The 21,174-nt window shown below is 45.6% G+C and overlaps 3 protein-coding genes and 1 long non-coding RNA gene across 4 annotated transcripts; 2 read left to right on the top strand and 2 right to left on the bottom strand.

Moving 5' to 3' along the window:
• Nucleotides 1–2,114: 2,114 nt before the first annotated feature.
• Nucleotides 2,115–3,362, top strand: LOC120645906. The gene has a single exon (XM_039922620.1). It carries the CDS (start codon nucleotides 2,115–2,117, stop codon nucleotides 3,360–3,362), a length of 1,248 nt encoding a protein of 415 aa, XP_039778554.1.
• Nucleotides 3,363–8,125: 4,763 nt separating this feature from the next.
• On the bottom strand, nucleotides 8,126–11,752 carry LOC120645064. The gene is made up of 3 exons (XR_005664107.1): nucleotides 11,454–11,752; nucleotides 9,177–9,341; nucleotides 8,126–8,174 (listed from the first exon to the last, which is right to left on the bottom strand). It is a non-coding gene; the product is annotated as an uncharacterized LOC120645064 (long non-coding RNA).
• Nucleotides 11,753–15,511: 3,759 nt separating this feature from the next.
• Nucleotides 15,512–16,691, top strand: LOC120645905 (probable F-box protein At1g65740). The gene is made up of 2 exons (XM_039922618.1): nucleotides 15,512–15,905; nucleotides 15,955–16,691. Exons 1-2 carry the CDS (start codon nucleotides 15,512–15,514, stop codon nucleotides 16,689–16,691), a joined length of 1,131 nt encoding a protein of 376 aa, XP_039778552.1.
• Nucleotides 16,692–18,834: 2,143 nt separating this feature from the next.
• LOC120646389 (kafirin PSKR2-like) lies at nucleotides 18,835–19,591 on the bottom strand. Its single transcript, XM_039922971.1, has one exon. It carries the CDS (start codon nucleotides 19,567–19,569, stop codon nucleotides 18,901–18,903), a length of 669 nt encoding a protein of 222 aa, XP_039778905.1. The 5' UTR covers nucleotides 19,570–19,591; the 3' UTR covers nucleotides 18,835–18,900.
• Nucleotides 19,592–21,174: the final 1,583 nt, after the last annotated feature.

Here is a 21,174-nt window from a genome sequence, read left to right as displayed (position 1 = left end):
CTCTCTTGTTCCGTACATTTGTATATGTATATATATTTTTACTACTGTATTTTATCTCGCCAATAAAATGTGCATGCTTCCATAAGCAGTTGACATTATTGGTTTAGGTAGGAATAAATCTTGGGAACACCAGAACGTGGCCTTGTCAAGAAAAATAATCCTTGAGTCCGCCAATAAGCTAAGACCCATGAAATCGCTCACAAAAATGTACCGGACTCTTTGGCCAAAAAGTTCATTTTAGCCTCTCACAGGAATAAATTAACATTATATTTAACACAACGATCTATACTGCTGGCAAGATGGGGAATATTACAAGCTCATACACCAAATTAAATATCACTGTAAATTTTATTGTTACATATTTGTCTGGCAAGTTACCATGATACGGGAATAATGAATTTAGAAAAAAGAATTGTGTTTCCTATTATTTTGTGCCAACTCATCAAAAGCTAGAATTCAAACACTTTCAAGTAAATGGTCCAACATTTTACGTGCTGTTCTAAACTATCAATCTCCATCAGAAAAGTTGTATATAAAAGTTGTGGCCCTATGAATCCTCTACAAGTTTCAGTGAGGATACTTGGATAAAAAATGCACGTTTTGAAAGATATAAAGCTTCAAATTTGCGCAAAAATATGCCTTTTTGCTGAAAACTCAGAGATGTGCAAATAAAGACTTTTTGCAAACTTTGGGCTGGATTTCGAGGGCCAATATTTTGTAGATTACGGTAAAAAATGCTGTGAATGTCAATTTGGAACATAGGAAGATAAGTTCTAGAAAGAAATTGTGGAGAGTTTATGAGCAAAGTTTGGAAAAAAAAATTAGTGTCTAAGGGGTGGGTTCAGGCTCTGTCTCAGACTTGACGATTTTCAGGTTAAGACTGAATACATGGTTTGACCAGATTTTGACTGTGTTTTTGTATGTTCAAAATAACTTCTCATACTTCCACAACAGAACTAGATCAGACTAAATATGTTAGTCTACAAACTTTATATTGTCCAAGAGTAAAGTATTTAGGCAAAATAAATTTGAATAATCACTCAAACATGGCTTGTTTCAAACATGGCTCTGCTCATTTGTCAGTGCCACAACAATCTCCTCTGGCTCTCTGGCTGACACTGTCAACCTCAAATCAATGCCTGTATGGTCAATTAGGTCTGCTAGAGATCAAGAAAAATTTAGTGAGGCATTATGTGCAGTGGACACTAAAGAGGAACCAGCAAAAGTGAGCGGTGGGTGCAATACAGAACTGTGTGAAAGCCTGAATGTTCCGTTCTGCTCGATGGTGCTATTTAGCTTTGTACAAAGGAGCACATTCTGAATCGTGAAAGAAAAAGAAAAACCACGAGTATGGACAGGCCATAGATTCAGGCAAGCAGCAAGCGTCAAACGTGTCACGTCCCTGATCAGGGACCGTGCAAAACTAGGTAAATTGAGGGAATTGCGAGGGACAAAATTTGCTGGATTCTTGTCTTGCAGTTGTGGAACTTTAAATCTGAATATACAGAATCTGAAAGACTAAATGACAAGACTAGACGGTTCCAGACTAGCAGTATTAAAAAAAAATTGTTCTGTTAGACAATGAGAAATATCTTTTCAGTAGTAAATTGTCTTGTGTAACTAAGAATCTCAAAAATTGAAGCATGTGAAGAGACATACATTGGAGCTCTCCGATCCTCATGAAACAAAATGTAAAACTTTGGGTGTAAATAGCACATCCAACAAACTGAAGAAAAACCAGAGCACCTGAGATTTGGTCAAGTTGCAACTCTGCTGATTTTGGAAGAGTTCTACCATGCCTATTTACCAAGCAAGAACGATTGACCGACAACCATCCTTCTGATAATTTATTAACAATGTTCAACTGACATTGAAAGCAATAATATTATGGTACTAAATATGGTCTTAACCATCTCAGACGAACTGCAAGGCATGGCCTCACTCCTTCGCCCAAGCAGGAGACCGAATCGGATCTCAACAGCAGTGGCAGCCGGCTTGCTTTGGAGGATACGATGAAGGAACGAACACGGTTTGCCTTTGCCATGATCGAACGATCCGAGTTCTTCTGCCTAGCTACCTGCGCGTGTCCAGCAGGATCGATCTGTCGGAGCACCATGGGCGCCTGGCTGAGCAAGCAGCAGGCTTCTCCGGCTCCGGCGAGCTCGCCGCCGCCGTGCTGGTCGGGGCTCCCGCCGGAGCTCGCGGACATCGTCCTGCGCCGCCTGCCCTCCCTCGCCGACCGCGCTCGCTTCGCCTCCGCCTGCCGCCACTGGCGCCACGTCGCGACGCAGTACTCGCCGTCGCCGCCCGGCCTGCCTCCGGCGCTCCCGTGGCTCAACTTCCACGACGGCTCCTTCCGGAGCCTCCCGGACGGCGAGCCGCACTCCTTCCCCCTCGGCGAGGACACGCTGTGCGGCGGCTCCTCCGGCTGCGGCGGCTGGGTCCTGCTCCGGCGACCGTGGTCGTCCAGCCCCAGCCGCCGCCACTTCCTGCAGAACCCGCTGCTCGGAACCACCTTGTGGTTCCCCGGCCAATGCAGGGAGCCCGTCGACCTCAACTCCTACGGCTCGCGGCGCCCTGTCTCCACCTCCACCAGGTTCTTCATCAGCAAGGTCATCGTGTGCTCCGAAGACCTCATCGCCGCCACGGTGAACTACCACATCACCGGCCCGTGCGCCGTCGTGTGCTGCCGCCCGGTCATGTCCTCGTGGTCGGCAGGCCTGCGCGACGGCCGCCGGTACAAAGACATGGCCTTGTACAAGGGGAAGCTCCACACCGTCACCGACGATGGCAGCCTCTTCGCGCACGAGGTCACCGAGGACACCAGCAATGGCGAGGGCGAGCCGAGGGTTTCCCGGATCGAGCAGGTGATCAAGCCGCCAGGTTTCCGGTTGGAGCACGTAATGCTGGATGAACCTTACTTCACTCTGGACTGCGTCAAAACATGCTACCTCGTCATCTCCCGTGATCACAAGCTGCTGATGGTACTACGATGGATCGTCGTTCCTTGTCGCGATTGTTACCGTCCTGAGCAGGGCTGCACACCACACATGACACTGAAGGTGTTCGAGGCAGACTTGGAGATGCGCCGGTGGGTAGAAGTGAAGAGCTTGGGGGATCAAGTGCTCTTCGTCAGCCCGTACTCCTCCAAGGCCATTAGTAGTGACGACTGTGGCTATTTGCGAGGGAACCAGATCTACTTCATCGATGACAGTCTTATTACGGTGTGGCGCCTCTGGCCAAGTAGCAAACCGCGTACCAGTGGTGTGTATGATATGAGCAGCGGCACAATGCGTTCCATTTCGTTGGGTGGCTTGGTGACCAATGATCAAGCCAAGGGGTCATGGTTCTTCCCATGCTGATTACAAGGCGGCATTGTACTTGTTGTATGTATATTGGAATTTGGATTGACGAGTACTACTTGTCTATTATTTTTTTTGAACGAACCACATACGATAGTGTGAGTTTCTATTGATATAGCAGAAAAATACAAGACTGGAGACTATAGGCAGGAAAAAGAAAAAGAAACAAAAAAAAGAGCTCGCCCGGTTGGATTGGGACATCAACACGGAGAACTCCGCAACTCTACTCCCCCAGTTGGATTGGGCATCAACACGGGGAACATCCCACCTCAAGTCTCACCCGGTTGGACTGGGGCATCAACACGGGTAAACACTCAAAGACTACAGGCCACGGCGGCCGAGCAAGCCAAGATGCCGTGGCTACCAACCTTCTCCTGCACAGAAAGTCGCCGTCGAAATACGATCCCACGTCGATAAGAAGTTGAGAAAACCAGACCACACCACACCACACCGAGGAGGCCACCGCCACGCAGGACCTACCACCATAGTGCCGCTGCCCCACCATACACCATCTGACAGAGTGAAACCACCGAATCCGGACCCCTCGTAGGCTGCCTTCGTCGTCACCACCGCGATGACACAACGCGCAGGGCCCTCGCCACACCCGCTGTTGGACCTCCTCCTCGCTCTCGTCGCCATGCAGAAGACACCGCACGTGGGGGCCTCGCCACATCCACCACAGTACTCCGTATCGCGAATCCGTTTCTTATATCGTGGTCAGGATGATTAATAGTGTTGCCCCGTGTTCCAAGATCCCCATCAAACAGCCGAACCCCGCCCGCCGGGCGACCACATCGCGTTGCGCCACCCACGTAGCAGCCACCGTCGCCATACTAGCAAGCCAAGTTGTCGCTTGCGCCGTCATTCGACGATGTACCACACCGGAGTCGCCGAGCAAGGCTGAGCAACCCGCCGCAGTCCGCTGCAAGCCAAGCCATCCCACAATGTTGGTGCTGCAAGCGCCGCCCTCCGACGCAGTCCCACGCCGCACTGACAGTTGTCAAGTAACGCCAGCCGCCGTAGTCCGCTGCAAGTAGCCAAAACCAACATCCATGTGACGACCCCCGGCCGCCAACATGATTTTGGTCGCCGCCGCACGAGCTCGGCAACCCCCTTCAAGCTCGCCACCTGCACCAAGCCGCTCTGCCAAGCCACCGGCAAGACCTCCACCGTCAGGCCGAGATGGGTCTCCACCAGCGATGCCTCCAAGAAGGTAACGACGCCAATGGCGCCGCCATCGCCCGTCCAACAAGTTGACAGGGTTTTCACCTAGAGAAAACCGCGCATAAGGGATGGGCTCCAAGATGACGCCCCCAACTGGGAGAACGAGGGCGCCATCGTCATCGCCACCAGCAGGAAGCCGGTGAGGCTTTCGCCCCCAGAGAATCCTATCCCTAGCCGCACACCCACCGACCGGCAAAACCACGGAAGTCTTCTCGGAGTCGGCGGCGCCACCAAGCCGCCACACAACACGGCCAACTCATGCCAGCTCGCACCGCGCCACTCGATGTCGCGCAGACGCAGGCCAAATCGCCGACGTCCCGCAGTTCGCCGCACATCGCCGCTGGCCGCAGCCTCACCACCCTATCAGCAGCTCCACACCCGCACATCAGCTCTTCCCTGCGGGCGCAACTCCACAGCGGCCACGTGCTGGCCGTACATCACCGTGGCCCTCCACGGCCAAAACCGGCGCACCATGGACCGCCGTGGCGCCAGCCTGCTACCGCACGGGCACCGCGACGGGTCGCTGCCATGCCATGCCGCCATGTCGCCGGTCCGCAAATGCGCGAACGCCGCGCCGCTCGCCCTCATGTCGCAGGCTACCAATAAAGCAGGCTGCCGCCCCCACCGCCTGTCGACGGATCCGGCCGCGGGGACACCGAATCTGCGCACACCGGCACCGGATCCGGCCACCCAAGCCGGCGCCGCCGCGAGCCGCCCGCACTGACGGTCGAGGTGGCCATGGCCCCTAGTCGCCGCCCCGCCCCGGTGCAGGAGGCCCCCACCGGCCGATTTGCCCTGCCGTCGCCTTCCTCGCTGGCCACCGGACCGCTCGGGCGACGGTGAGGGAGGGGGAGGCGGCAGGGGCTGGGAGCGGTGGCGGGAAGGGCCCCTCGGTCGCCTAGTGGGGGCGACGCGAGGGGTTCAGGGCCCCTTTTTTTTGGTCTACATGTCTATTGTAGTGGTTATTGTAAAGGTCTCCATTCACCTTGTTCCATAATTGTACCATTGTACTTCACTGGTGTTCTTCTTTTGCTTTACTTCTCTATATACTTACATGACGGAGCAAGAAATCCGTCCGTTAGTTCCTCTCTCGAACAGAGCGATGAATAAGGATCACCGGCTCCCGGAACCCACTGCGCCGCTCCGGCTCGGCCGGGGACACCACGCGACGGCCCCGGGCTCCTTGTTTGCCGATGACCTGTCCCATCACGATTCAAGGATAGCTTGCTGATGCTAGGTCTTGCGTTGAGCGGTGGAATGGTGGGTGGATCGGACCGGAGCACGTACGCCATCACTAATGCTCCGGGTCTCCCTCTCACTGATCGGTGAGGCCTACCGGTGATTGGCCACGTGTCACGTGTGCGGCACACGTTGCCGTCTCACTTCTCGCCTTCTCTTTTATCTTCAGCCTATTATGGCTGAGGTTTGTAAAAAATCAACTCTTCTCTTGCATTTATATTGTACTCCCTCTATTCTAAATTATAAGTCATTCCAAGAATTTTTGAGAGTCAAACCATTTCAAAGTTTGACCAAAATTATAGAGAGAAATATAAAGATTTATAACATCAAATATGTGCACTATGAAAATATAGCTAACAAAGAATTTAATGATACTTAATTGGTATCATAAATGTTATTATCTTGTCCTATAAATTTAGTCAAACTTGAAAAACTTTGACTCTCCAAGATTTTTGGAATGACATATAATTTAGAACGGAGGGAGTAACAAAAGATTTACAGTGCTATGGCACACTAGTTAATAAATTAGCGGATACGTGGTTAAATGATACTCACTATATTCTAGAAGGGAACGTATCAGGTGCAAATCAATTTCTCCGTACAAAATATGAAAACTTCAATCTGAGTCATTGGATCAACATCCAAGAGGTATGGGGGATTGGTTAATTTTACAATCTGGACCCGCCCTTGGATTGGGTAATCACACTTTTGCAAATCCCCCTCCCACCTCTCTGCACCCCTCCCCTTGGATGTTAATCTAATGGCCCATATTGAAGTTTCCATAGTTTACACGGGGAGATTGGTTTGCTCATGATATGTTCCCATCCTAGAAAGAGTGCACTTCTAGTTTTGTGCTAAGTTAAATTATTTTAAGTTTGATTGTGTTTGTAAGGAAGAATGTCAACACTTCAGACAGCAAATACATATACCATGAAAATGTATTTCATGAATCTAACGATGTTTATTTGATATCATGCATATTCATAATTCCTTATATATTTTGGCTAAACTTTATGTTGTTTGACTCAAAATTGCATTACTTCGATGGAGCTAGTAATTGTGGTTAGCTTCAAGATGAACTACGCCACGTCCATGGAGAAATGGCTCCGTGCGAGTCATTACTTCGATCGATGGCCCATCTTGTTTGGGTGTCTGTCTTCGTGGGGTGATACGATCGACAGGATGGGTTTCATGTTTTATATACAGAAGAAAGAGAGGATTATGCATGTTTGCAGAAAATATATGGCACAAATTTAATTATGTGCAAAAAATTAATGCATGAAAAAAACATATGTGCAAGAATTATGACAAGAATTAGCTAGACAAGTTTATATAAAAGTTGCACGAACAGTTTTATTTTCCAACTAAAATATTCAGAAACCCAAAACTCTGAGGAAATTTGGCCGCCTGCGTCATGTGGCGGATCTTGTTGAATTTGAATCTGCTCCTATATATCATCGTCATCACATTCTTTCTGAATCAAGTTCATGCAATGTAGTACCGTCTTCAGAGAATAACAGATAAGGGCTGTCAGACTGAACTTTTGCTCAAATAAGCGTCGATAGAATGACCAACCGGAAAGGGAAATTTCCTGAATCAGAAAGGCCATGGAGCAGAGCAGCCTGGTATTTAACCGCGATTACTGCATTTATTTAATGATTTCTTACTGAATTTACTTAATGATTGCTTACTGCATTTACTTAATGATTGCTTACTGCATTTACTTAATGATTGCTTGCTGCATTTATTTAATGATTGTTTGCTGTACTTAATGACTGCTGAACTAGAAATTATAGGCATACAACTAATTGTTTAATTACTGCTAAAACTTTATTTCAGTTAAAGAAATTCAATAGAAGACAAAGAAGGACACACAATAGAGGCAACATTCAAATGAGCAAATTCAAAAGCCTGCTGGATAATTTTGTCTTCTTCGCTTTGCCACTGATTCTAATTTTCTACCCAATCAAAGTACAAAGCATAGATATATCAGATAGCACCCAAATGCACGGAAGGCTGAAGATCAATAGTGGCACTTAACACAAACCCTTCTCCAAGTCTTGAAGAAAAAGTTGTGGTTGCACTGTTCACCATATGTGCCAGTGTTTGGATCGTTGGACTGCTATTGGCAACATTTGGTAAGGGAAGGCGATGTGTCAGTGTAGTTTCTACACTGACCTACCTCAGTGTGGCTTCAATTGTCACCTTTGTCATTTTCGCCCTGTCCAAGACAATGCCAGAAGAAACCTTCTACACAACACTTTTTGCAACCCATTTTGTTCTAATGATCAGTGCTTACTTTGCGTGTGGGCAAAGTATGTGAAGGACCCAAGAATCTATCTTCCTAGTCTGCAGGTACAAAAAAAATTAGATAGCTAATTATAACATTATGTATTTCACAATTTGTATATATAACATCAACTGCTATTAATATGCAGGGTCTGCTTCAAATTCTTGGGGCCAGATGGCGTTACACACCACCCAGCAACACCCAACAGCATGACCAATTGAAGGAGCCATTGCTTGACATAGTATGATATGTTTGCAGAGTTTACCAAGTGACAAATGCATGAAAAGCTCGTATGTTCTGCTCGCCTGGGCACAAAAGGATCTTGCACAGCAGCCGAGGCCAATTCTATAGCTTCTTCCAGCAACTCTAAAGATCCTGAGAAGCAGGGAGAGGAGGAAGAGTGATGATGATGTGCGGGAAGATGTTGCTCGGTTTCCCTCCTGAGGTTTTGGTGGTGACAGTTTGTTCTCGATCTAATTTCTGTTATCCTCTGTACTTATCTACCCTAGAAACCCGGGGTATGCCCCTTTGAGACTGTCTTGCTTGAAGCAAGTAATGTGGTCCGCTGTTGCAGGATTAGACTTTCTAAATAAGAAAGTAACTGCCCCATGTTCACTAGTGCCATATCTATGCCATATAGGTGATATGTAGCAGCCTGTGATTGGTTTCTAACATACAACTGAAACATGCTATTTAAATAATACCAGATCAAACATGAAAAAATATTAGTTGGCTTCTAGAATCACATTTTGACAATTTATATGTGAAGGATTTGAATATTGCAGGTAAAATTCAGGATGTAGCTTTTCCTTTGTTTCATAATAATATGGAACTTCTACCAGATGACATGAGCTAGTTGTCATACACTAATTTATCAAAAACTACTTGTCCCATTTGAATGCAAACTGCACATACATAATTGAAGTTTGGTAACATATATGTGCACTGCATAGAAAAGAGAAGAAATGGACCATCTTGCCTTGTACTAAACAGAAATGGAATTGCCTGGACAAAAATGGGAGAAAAGCTCCAAGAGGTCATAAAGGAAAGCAGGGTTTTACCTCACACACCGGCAAAATATCATAACAGCATCCAGGTATAAGATTGTATTTCCCACACTAACAACAATAGAAATGTTGGCCGAAGTCACTTTATTGCTTCCAAAGTAAACATTATTGATATGAGAAACACTGTCATTGCTTCCAAGGGCATATGCAGCAAACCACCTGGCGAACAAACAACAGGAAACAGGTCGAGCGTATGTCATAGCTTGTGAAAGTGTCATATCATGAAATTTCTAGTTTAAGTTTGTCAGATGATACTAGTTCCTGGCAGCTTTGAAAGCACAGGCATAATGTTGTCTTAACAAAGAAAGAAAAAGAACTTCTACTGCAATAGATTTTCTGCTAATATATTGCTTAACAAAGAAAGAAAAAAAAACTTCTACTGCAATAGATTTGTTCTTAATTGTATACAGCAGCACATGATGGATACTTTCTAAATTTCAAACTGCAACATTCTAGTCAATGTGTGGTCATCTCTTGTTTTTCTTGGTAGCTGTAAACCCACTTGGGAGTCATGAATCCTCTACAAGGAAACAAAGTTCTTAGTTCAGAAAGAGAGAACATGCTTAACTAAACTGAGTTTAAATAGAATCTATTGGAATCTCCACTGTGTGTATCTGTTTGCTTTGTGATTACGCGCTACATTACATATTGCTATTAGTTTCACTTTACACCACCCTAGGAATCGTAAGTTTTCACTTCACCCCAGCCCTCTCACTGAATTTTTGTTCATATCCATCTGGCCGTACACACACGACGCCATCCACACTAGTTGTGATGGATATTCATTGTAATAAGTGGCTGCACGAAATTAGTGCGAGTAAGGAAGAAGACAAACCCACCTGCAGGGCGTGCTTCATGCAGAGGTGTGTGCATGGTAAGGATGGCATGAGATGAATTCATGAATCGGATTACAGAACTTTGCAGCTCGTATATAAAGTTCTCAACATCTATGATTTCTATGCATCTATTGTCATAATTAGCACGTTAACATACAAGAAATTCGCCAAATTTTAATGCTGAGGCAGGCTAAGGGTGGTGTGATCTGGTGCAAAGTCACAGAGTTGAAAGCTAGAATGCTAGAAAGTATGACTTACTAGGTGAGAGGAAAGCTAGAAATCTGGAAGGAAACAGGATGGCAGGAAGGCACCACACCTGCACCCACTGTCCTATACCCCTACCAATTGCTCCTTCATTGAGCCTTTGGTCCCTTACTGCTAGTTCCCTCATCGCCTATTACCAGCAAAAAGCTAGCCTTTTCCTCAACCATAAAACCAAATCTGTGCATCAATCCTGTTGAGCACCCCACCAACATCAGCAAAATCCTGCCTTCCAGTGTTTGATCAGTGGATATTGTCCCTGCAACCCCTCAGACGTGGTCCTGAATCCTGATACTGTGTGGGGGACATTCAGTTGCCACTTCCTGCATTCAAGCCAAATCTGCGGATTCACCTACTTCTGTGAAATTGGGAGGGAGGTTTCACTTAATGAGATCCAGCCATGTTAATGGCCACAAACCAAGATTGTTCCTCAATGGTGGTTTGTTCCTTTTTCTAGGACTCCAGGAGTTCCCAAGAAACCGTAGCATTCCTTGATTTCAAGGATCTGTATGGCATGAGAATTAATATATTCACCAACCACAACAAGATGCCAACACTCCTTTTGCTAGCTATGATCAAGGAGGAAGCCCGGGCTTTGGCACTGGGTGAGCAAACACCTAACATCTTTTTAATTGAGAGCGTAATTTTGTTAGATTTCCTCTATCTTTTATCCTTTCGCAACCCCATCCGGATTTTGTACCTTCATACTCCTTTTTAATGCAATAGGTAGGCAGGTAGCTGTCTTGCCCATTCATTTCTTTATTGGGATGCCTTACTAGGTGAAGTCTGCGATTTCCTCAACTTTTTAGAGCTACATGGAGAGCCTAAACATATCAAAATACTATATCTCCAGCATTTCACAGAAGTAGGGCACACACACATGACAGATAGCACCAAATATTTGGAATCAGCATGAGATACACTAAGCCACTAACCGAAACTATAATTTACAGAGTGGAAACTATGGAGTGCCTAGGAAAGTAGAGCAAACAATCGCATTAGTTCGAGTAAAATGAACATCACACAGTGCTTCAAAACATATTATTGTGGACAATTTTGCATCTTTTTCTACAGTAGTACTAACAAATAGATGTGCAATTAAGCAAATAACCAACAATGCGCACAGTTCATATTTAGAGGAGAATAAAGGTGAGTGAGATGAAGCCTAATTTACCTAGACCAAAGATTCTCGGATGGTAGCCTGGGTGGCTGTCAAATAATTGGAGAGGTCACCCCAAGAAATCCACACGTCGGCACCTGGCATGGCACTCAACGGCCCCATCCCTGGCGCATCTGTTGCCTGGAAGACACTAGCATGGCGTGGGGGGAGGAGGGCAGCGCGGCGACGGTTGTGATCCGTGGGCACACGCTGTGGGAAGGGCGATGGCGGAAGGCCGGCAGGCGGCGGCGGGGGTTTTTTTTTTTTTTGATCAGAGCGGCGGCGGCGGCGGGGTTGGGGGTAGCCGAGGTTGGGGAGAGTGGAGATCAATCCTCGCCGTTCAGGGACACTTGGGTTGTGAATACCATCGGCGATGGCTCCACCACGCCCAGCTGGGCCACAGCCCACAACACGTTTTTGGGCCCTGCAACTTTTTTTTTTTTGAGTTCAGCCCTTTTGTGTTCTCCTTATCCAGCCGATTATGTTTTTCTGTGTAGATATTTCTTTTAGGCTCAATTTCCGCTGTGTTTATGGTTGTGTTTGGTTGAGCCGTGACTTTTGGAAAAATAGTTGTAGGCTGTGGCTGTGCAAAAAACTGCTATGAGGTATGAGCTTCGAGAAAGTCAAATGTCGTTTGGTTGGGCAGCTGTGTCTTCGGAAAAAAAAAAGTGGCTAAACGACCCTCTCATCTCTCTCCCTCTCTCACTAATGAGCAGGCCCCACCCTCTCAGCGCGAAAAGGAGCGGCAGCCGGGCCTCGCACCGAAGGTGAGCTCGCCCCATAGCGGCGCCCGCCCTCCCACGGTGGAGCCCACACCGGCGGCAGAGCTTGCGCAGGAGGCGAAGTCCGCACAGAAGGCGGAGTGGCGGCAGCGGACCTCACAAAGGAGGAGCTCGTGCGCGCAACGGCATGTCCTTCTCCCATCTCCTCGTCACCGCATCTTTTCGCATCTCCTCGCCGCCTCCTTCTCCCACCTTCGCTTCTCCTCTGTCTCCTCCCAGCGCTCCCTGCGGGGCTGAGGCCGCGTGCCCGCACCGAGGCCTGAGGCCGGCCACGCAGCCGCCGGACTGGGCCGCCACTGCAGGGAGATGGCCACGGAGAGACGAGACGGTCGCGGGACTGCGGTGGCTCGCTCCGAAGGAGCTCGCACTCTTTGGCGGTGGCTCGGGCCGGCGGAGCTCGCACCCTCTAGAGAGGGGTGGCCGGCCAGGAGGCGCGCCACCGCCGGCCAGGAGGAGCACCCACTCACCTGTTCTCATGGATGGAGGGGAATCGGAAGAAAAAGATCTAATCGGTAGCACATAATCAGTGGCAGTGGGTAATTTACATGAAATTGTTAATCCCACGGCCGGCGAAAGCAGGGCTGTGAAAACTAAACTAGTGAATAGCTGCTTTGGCAGAAAGCTCCGATCTCGCCTTGGCCCGTTTGGTTGGCTTATTTATTTTTGCCCGCAGCCACAACCCCTTACAGCCACACCAAACGGGCCCTATATATCGCTCGTGCTACAAATTCCATTTCCAACATCTCAAGGAAATTAATTATAAGTTTCAGCTTGTCAGCTGTGTTAGTTTGCTAGATTCGGCTATTTCGGCCCACTAAAGCCGTATTTTTTTCCACAGCGGGGTAATTCAACAAAAAATAAAGCCATGTGAGTTCAAACCCCAAACCTACTGCATAGAGAAAGAGTGCACTACCAACGGTGAATATTGTAATTTTCTCGTTTAACATGAAGATATCAATGTTAATCATGAATAACTATGCGCTTTGTATAAATTTATTAAGATAATTTATTCCCCTTCTCAACAAAAATCAAAATAGAAATTATATTAAATTTGAAGTAGGAAAATATTTTGTAGGGGCGGGTCACTCCCTCACCCGCCCCAAAATTTGGTCAAGAGGTGGGTGAGGGGTGAACCACCCCTACAAATGGCAGGTCATCCCCTCACCCGCCTCTAAAAGTGATTTCAAACTTATTCAGAAAATTTGTAGGGGTGGGTTAGCAGAATACTCAAGAGTATCTGGGTACTCGATCGGATGACCGAGCATATGTCTGGAGTATCTGGGTATTTGATCGGATGTTCGAACATGTGTCCGAAGTATCTGGGTATTTTCTATGAATTAAATCAATTTTTAGAATAACTTGTGAAATCTTTTGTTGGGGAGGGTGGGTCCCCCGCCCCTACAAACTTATTTTTAGGTACGGTTGCGGCCCCCACCCGCCCCTATAAATAATTTTCTAACTTCTTCCAAAAAATTATTTAAGTCGAGAAAAATAGCAAAACACTTAGAAAAAAGTGAAATTTTTACCATAGGCTTATTTTGATCTATAGAACAAGAAAACATATCAAAATTATATTTCAGTGTATATAATAATTATGAGTGTGCGTAAAGCACAAAGTAAGTCTTGAGTTGTATAAGAGAGTAGAGTGAGATACATTATGGTTTCACATTTTTAATTATTACATACGTCGAAATATAGAGTTGATATTATTTTAAATTTCTATATTTCATAATTGGCATATGATAAAAAATTCATCTTTCTTGGATATGTTCTGATATATGTTTTTATTTAAATAAAGTTTTAGTTTTTTTAGAAAATCATTATTAGGGACAGGTGAGGGAGTGACCCGCCCCTACAAATGGCATTTTTGGGGCGGGTCATCCCCCCATCTACCCCTACAAATAATTTTCCAACTTCTTCCAAAAATCTATTTAAATTGAGAAAAATAGCAAAACACTTCAAAAAGGTAAATTTTTTTATCATAGACCTATTTTGATTTATAGAACAAGTAAAAACATCAAAATTATATTTCAGTGTATATAATAATTATGAGTATGTGATGCAAAAAGTAAGTTTTGAGTTGTATAAGAGAGTAGAGTGAGATACATTATAGTTTCACACTCTTAATCATTACATATGTTGAAATATAGAGTTGATATTATTTTAAATTTCTACATGTCACAATAGGCTTATGATAAAAAAATTCATCTGGTTTTGGATATGTTCTGATATATGTTTTTATTTAAACAAAATTTTAGAATTTTATAAAAATTATTTTTAGGGGCGGATGAGGGGGTGATCCGCATCCACGGCGCATAACGACGCGGGGGCGATGCGCGTGAGGGCCGGGGGCATGCAGCGCAGCAGGCGGCGGGGCACGGCGGCAGACGGGGTGCCAATGCGGCACACGGCTCAGCATAACGGATGCAGGCTGCGGCGAGCTGGGCCGAGTGGCGGCGAGCACGGAGGTCTATGGCGCGCGCGGCAGTCTGCCATGCACACGGCGGGCGACGGCGCGCGCGGACACAGATGCGGGCCGCGCACGCGAGCGACAGGCACGGCAGGCACACAGATCTACGGCGGGCGACGCCGAGCACGACGGGCACGGAGTTCTACGGCGCGCAGGCGGTGGCGCGCGCAGATGCGGACACAGGCTGCAGCGCGCGGTAGGCACGACGGTCACGGAGGTCTACGGCGTGCGCGGCGGTCTGCAGCGCGCGGCGGCGGGCACGGCGGTCAGCGACGAACACTGAGGGGTGGCGTTGCGCGCGGACACGGGTGTGGTGCGAGTGGCGGTGCGCGGCGGGCGGCGTGCAGTCATACCCCTCCATGCATGTATACTGCACGTGGAGCCAACTTTTTTTCTGTTCGAACTATCACCGCCGGTTCTAAATCTGCCAGTGATACCCCTCCATCACCATCGAGTTAAATCGAATATCATAAAACCGGTAGTGATAGCCGTTTTAAACCAGCGGTGATGGGACGCAGGAGCAGTGACTGCTGGTTCAAACCGACAGACTAGCACGATAATATTTGGCATCTTATTAGTATTCTCTCTGGTGTTGCCTCATGCATGTATACTGAATTTCTTATACTTCCCGTGGAGCATACGAAAAAGAAACAAACACGGTCTGCAATGATCGAACGCAAAAGCAGTTACACGATCCGAGTTCTTTTTACCTACAATAGACCTAGCATACCCGTGGAAATTAGCTAGAGATATCGCGTGGTGCATACTAGCTAATTGCACGTGTGCAGCTGCAGGATCGATCGAAGTCGGATCGGAGCACCATGGGCGCCTGGCTTTGCAAGGCTTCGCCGGCAAGCTCGCCGCTGGGATGGCCGTCCCTACTGCCGGAGCTCGCCGATCTCGTGCTGCGCCGCCTGCCCTCCCTCGCCGACCGCGTGCGCTTCGCCTCTGCGTGCCGCCACTGGCGCCACGCCATGAAGCAATACTCTCTGCCCAGCCTGCCTCGGCCGCTCCCGTGGCTCAACTTCAGCGATGGCCGCTTCCGGAGCCTCCCCGACGGCGAGCTGCACTCCTTCCAATTCAGGAAGCCCACGGACACGCTCTGTGTCGGCTGCTTCGACAACTGGCTGCTCTTCGACGAATTAAGCTGCATTAGACCCAGCCTCCGTCACTACCTGAAGAACCCGCTCCGCCGAGCCACCAGGCGGCTCCCAGGCTACTGCAGGGAGCCTGTTCATCTCAACCCAGATGGCTCACACGGCAGGCGTACGTTCCAGCTCAAGGTCCACCGACTTCCGCATCCGCAAGGTCATCATCTGCTCGAGGGACCTCGTCGTCGCCAAGGTGAACTACCAACACGGCCCGTGCGCGGTCGTGTGCTGCCGGCCGGGCACGTCGTCGTCGTGGTCGACGGGACTGTGCAACGGCCTTTGGTACCAAGACATGGCCTTCTACGGGGGGAAGATCTACACCGTCACCATTGAAGGCGACCTGTTTGCGCACGAGGTTTCCAACGGCACGGCGGACACTGAAGAAGGACCCGCGGTTTCTCGGGTGGAACGAGTGATTCAGGTGGCGGCGGCGACGACGACGACTCCTGCGAACTGCGCAACAAGATGCTACCTTGTTATCTCATGCACCGGCAAGCTGCTGATGGTATGGTGGATCGTCGTCCCTGAAAAATCCACGACGACATTCAAGGTGTTCGAGGCAGATTTCAGGATGTCTCGGTGGCTAGAGGTGGAAAGTTTGGGGGATGAGGTGCTATTCGTCAGTTCAAGCTGCTCCCGGGCTGTTGCCGCATCAAGCCATGGCGACTACCTGCAAGGAAACCGGATTTACTTCCTCGACGACAGTATTGCATCCTGGTTCTTTGGGACACCTAGCAATCAACCTGCATGTGGCGTTTACGATGTGAGTAGCAGCACCATCCATCCTATTCCACTGGGTCAACAATGGCACCTTAGTAGCCAATCGAAGGCATCATGGTTCTTTCCATGATCTGTGGCTGTGCATAGCTATAGACAATATGTGTACTGATGAAGCTAGCTACAAATTACTGTTGGACTTATAGCTAACAGCGCTCTATTATTTGGATAGAATTGCATCTCTGTGCTACTGGTATATGATGCTCACTCCATTTTTAAATCTATAACGTGTTTAGGACTGGGCGAACAAATTGGTTTATTTTTTAAATTAACTCTAGCTTATCCATTAGTAGTACATTAAATGTAAGTGTTTCATAATAGAGTAAGAGAACGAAATTTGAACTCTAAGAACTGAATCCCTTCTTGTTAATGAAATATAAACATGTAGCTCATGTGTATAACTGTATCACTAAAAAAGACGACCACAGTTGCTTGTATTTTGGCTACACTTAGAGCATCTTCAGCAGTATTCCAAATAAGGTGGTTTCGTTTGGTTCGTGAACTGGCCGTAATGTAAACGCAAAGGGAATTAGATCACTGCGTATCTAATTACGCATATTATTTGGTTGTCATATACACTACTACATAAAAAGTTTTTAAAGGCGGATAAAAATATTTTTTTAGGGGCGGGTGCGGTATCCGCCCTTAGTTCTCGCAGCTAAAAATATTATTTTTAGGGATGGGTAACATGCCCGTCTCTAAAAATAGGGGCGGGTCATGGCGTGACCCGCCGCTAGAAATCGAGGGCAAAAAAAAAAGAAAAAAAATATTCCAGCACACCAGCCACCACCACTAGCCCTATAGTGTCCACCTACAACTTTTTTTTTATGAAATATGCACACTCATCTAGGATTCGAACCGCCTACCTCAAGCCTCATATGTATCTTTCTTACCACCACACTACACAATCACTTGTGACTTAATAGGGCATGCTATTCTTTTATATTAACTCTGAAATTGATTTGTAGGGGCGGGTGATGCTCGTTTCTAGGAGTGGGTGTACCACCAGCCCCTAGAAATATTTTTCTATTTTATCCGAAAATTTATTTAAATCTTTACATATAGCAAAACAAATTAAAAAAAGTGAAACTTCTACACTATGGTTATTGTGAACTATAGAAACAAAAAATATGCCAAGTATATTTCAGTGTATATAAAGGTTAAGATTATGGAAACCTCAAAGTATGACTTGAGTTATATGAGATACTATATAGTTATAGCTATCAAAGAACTTATAATAAGTTCTTGGACCACTAAATAAAAAAGTTATCAACTACAAAATTTTAGATCTCGTCATTCTATAATTTTGATACAAAGTTTGACTTCATCCGAGATTATATGAAAAGTTACGATTTTTTTGCATAGGACCATTTGTAGGGGCGGGTCATATAATCACCCGTTTCTAAAAATATATTTTTAGAGGCGGGAGACCATTTTTTGCCCTCTACCGTGCCGCCGGCAGTGCAAGCAAATTCCTTTTTCTAAAGAAAATTCAGATTGGAAAAGTATACAAATCCTGATAGGACAAGTCTCATATGGTTTTCATTCGATTATATCTCCTCGTTCCTGTTTTAAGAGGTGGTTACGTGCACAAGTATAGGTAAGTGTCCCCAATTATTGATGGTGGTGACAGTCTTCAAGTCCTCGCATTACAATTCAGATGTAGATGTAGAGCCATATAAGCTCAATGCTTAGAATTTATCGTAACAGTTCTCCATTTTTTTTTCAACTTTTCATGTTTTGTTCTATTAAACGACCAAATCAGTCTAAACTTATTGAATATGCTAGATCCATTAAAACCATGTTTAATATTCTTTCAATATAGCATTTTCTTGAAATTGAAAACAAAGTGGTGACTTCTTTTAAACAGAAATTACCTTAATGAAAATCAGCACCATTCCACAATATTTAATATGATTCATTTTCTTACAATGTTTTTAGTATAATAATTAATAATTTCTATGGCAATGCTTAAAACATATATACTTCCATGTATACTCACTATTAAAATTAGTGTTGTTAACCTATTTCTCTATCTTACTATACATTATGCACCTACGGCCTGGATGCAAGGTCTAGTCAAGTATAAACGTTCGGAGCTACCTCATGATGTATGTATGTGTGGTCATAATTTTGGTATTAGAGTCTTATGGCGCAAACAATATCAAACTCAATTGGATGCATATATGACATGATAATCTCAGTTAATACTTATATTATTTTCGAAAAGTTACACATGTCAGCATGTAAACTTTATTGTTGAAGTACAATTCATAGGTAATCTAGAATAGGGAACCGGCAACGATAGGCTGCTGCCAGTATGCGGCGGGGTTTGTCGCAGCCAGTTGGTTCAATTGCAGCAGTTGTTGTTGCTGCTGTTGCAAGAAGGCGGTGGGATTTACCGCAGCCAGTGGGTTCAATGTTAGCAGTTGCTGCTGCAAGATGGCGGCAGGGCTTGCAATAGCCAGTTGGTTGAATGATGACATCTGTTGCTGCGAGTAGGCAACAATGTTAGCTACAGCCAGTTGGTTGAGTGCTTGGAAAAGCTGCTGTTGTTGCAAGTAGGCAGCAGTGTTAGCTACAGCCAGTTGGTTGAGTGCTTGGAAAAGCTGCTGTTGTTGCAAGTAGGCAGCGGGGTTTGCGATGGCTAGTTGATTGAATGCCGGTGAAAGCTGGTGCAGTTGTTGTTGTGCCACAATGCTTTGTACTGTCAAATGGGCTGAGGATTGCTGCTGCCATAAGGCTGATGCTATGATGCTTGACGTGAGTGCCTGTTGTAGCCTGTAAGATTGAAAAATTGGATTTTCAAATCCCACGGCCGTTACTTGTGGGATGTACTGTGGAATAGTTGCAGCGGTAGAAGCTAGTGAGCATTGTGGGACAAAGACCGCTGTGGCCGCGCTCACTGAGACAGCAAGGAGCGCAAGGAGGGCAAATATCTTGGTTGCCATTGCTCCTATGAGGTTGCTAGTGTGTTTCACTTCTACGTTGCTAAGTGGTCTTGAATATGTAGGTGATGGATTAACTTCTGATTTGAGGCCTATTTATAAGCAATGATCTCTCATGTAGGTCTAGCAATATTTTACCTTTTGCTGGATAAGCTAGAGATGACAAGGTATTATGTCAATTTCGACATTTAGCGGTCAGTTTTCTTGGCTTGTATGACATGTGATTGTGCTGGCAAAACAATTTGTACTAATTAGCAGCAAAAGGTGACACTTTTCTTGTTTGCTTTCTTAATACATATGTGACAATGGTGTTTGGTTCACCTCATATATGTTTATCTATATTAAAGTGTGTGTAAAGTGGCAATTTGAGATAAGCTAGAGATGACATGGTATCTAGTCAATTTTGACATTTAGTGACCAACCTTCTTCGATAATACGGTATGCGTTGGCAAAATAATGTGCACTCAATATATAGCAATAAAAAGCTAGGTGATTTTTTTTTCTCCCATTTGGATTTTCTTGACACATGAGTGACATTGACATGATTGGTTCACCCATACACATGTAGAAGCCCTAGCCAAATTATTCATGTTTATTTTTATTAAATTAAATGTGTAAATTTGTTTGGATCTACATATTTTTTTAATTGAATTTGTGTAGACAACTTGAAATAAAAGATTGCGTCCTTTTGAGATTGTGTCAACATCCAGAACTCATCTAACAAGTGACTAGAGTGAGATGTCATAAGGATGATAAAAACTAAAACTCTTACCTTAGGCATAACTATTTTACTCTGCATAATATTGGAGATTTCGTAGTATAAATTTACAAACATTCTATGTTTACCTTAACTAGCATAGACGCACGTGCGACAAGCATGTAATTCAAGAAACCTAATTAGATTTTAATTCAAAGTATATTGAATTAAGTATTAATTAAATTAATATCCAAAATAAATTTCAAAACCATGTATCATAATAAACGTCACTACTATCTCGTAGCTTAGGTTGACACAAATCTAATGCAACAGAAATGAACTACAACGGATAATTGAGAACAAAACTATATGCAACAAAACTATATGCATTCTTTCTCCCCACAGAATCATATTATCCAAACATAAAAAAAAGAAATGATCTCACCTCCATTCTCCATCTTAGAAAAGAGAAAAAAGGGATCAAGATCAAACTTAAGTCTGTGCGTAGACACATGTAGTGCTGAATAAAACTTAGTAACCTATCTCAAAACATTTTGAAGCTATCTAGTGGTAATAAATTAAACATGAAGCATACTCATGTACTTGAAAGAAATCATTATGGTAAATAATAGGAGGATTAACCACATTTCCCAAGAGAAAATAATTCGCAATCATCTAGTATATATATAGAAACATCTACAGCCATCTTAAGCACACCTAGTGTTGATTCGGACCTTAGCCTTTGTCTAAGGAGAGTTCATCGATGGCAGTCATCGCCATTCGCCGGCCGGGGCATTCGTCGCTGCAAGAGTCTATGTGTTCGTGTGTGTGTGTGTGTGTCCACTTCCAGAGCTAGCTTCTCTCTCGCGTGTGTGTGTCCGCGTGAGTTCTTGCCGGAGTCCGTGTGCTCG

Source organism: Panicum virgatum, chromosome 8K (assembly GCF_016808335.1).
Source record: "Panicum virgatum strain AP13 chromosome 8K, P.virgatum_v5, whole genome shotgun sequence".
NCBI classification, from domain to species: Eukaryota; Viridiplantae; Streptophyta; class Magnoliopsida; order Poales; family Poaceae; genus Panicum; species Panicum virgatum.
Note: the sequence above shows the minus strand (reverse complement) of the source record. Positions and strands in the feature narration are given on the sequence as shown.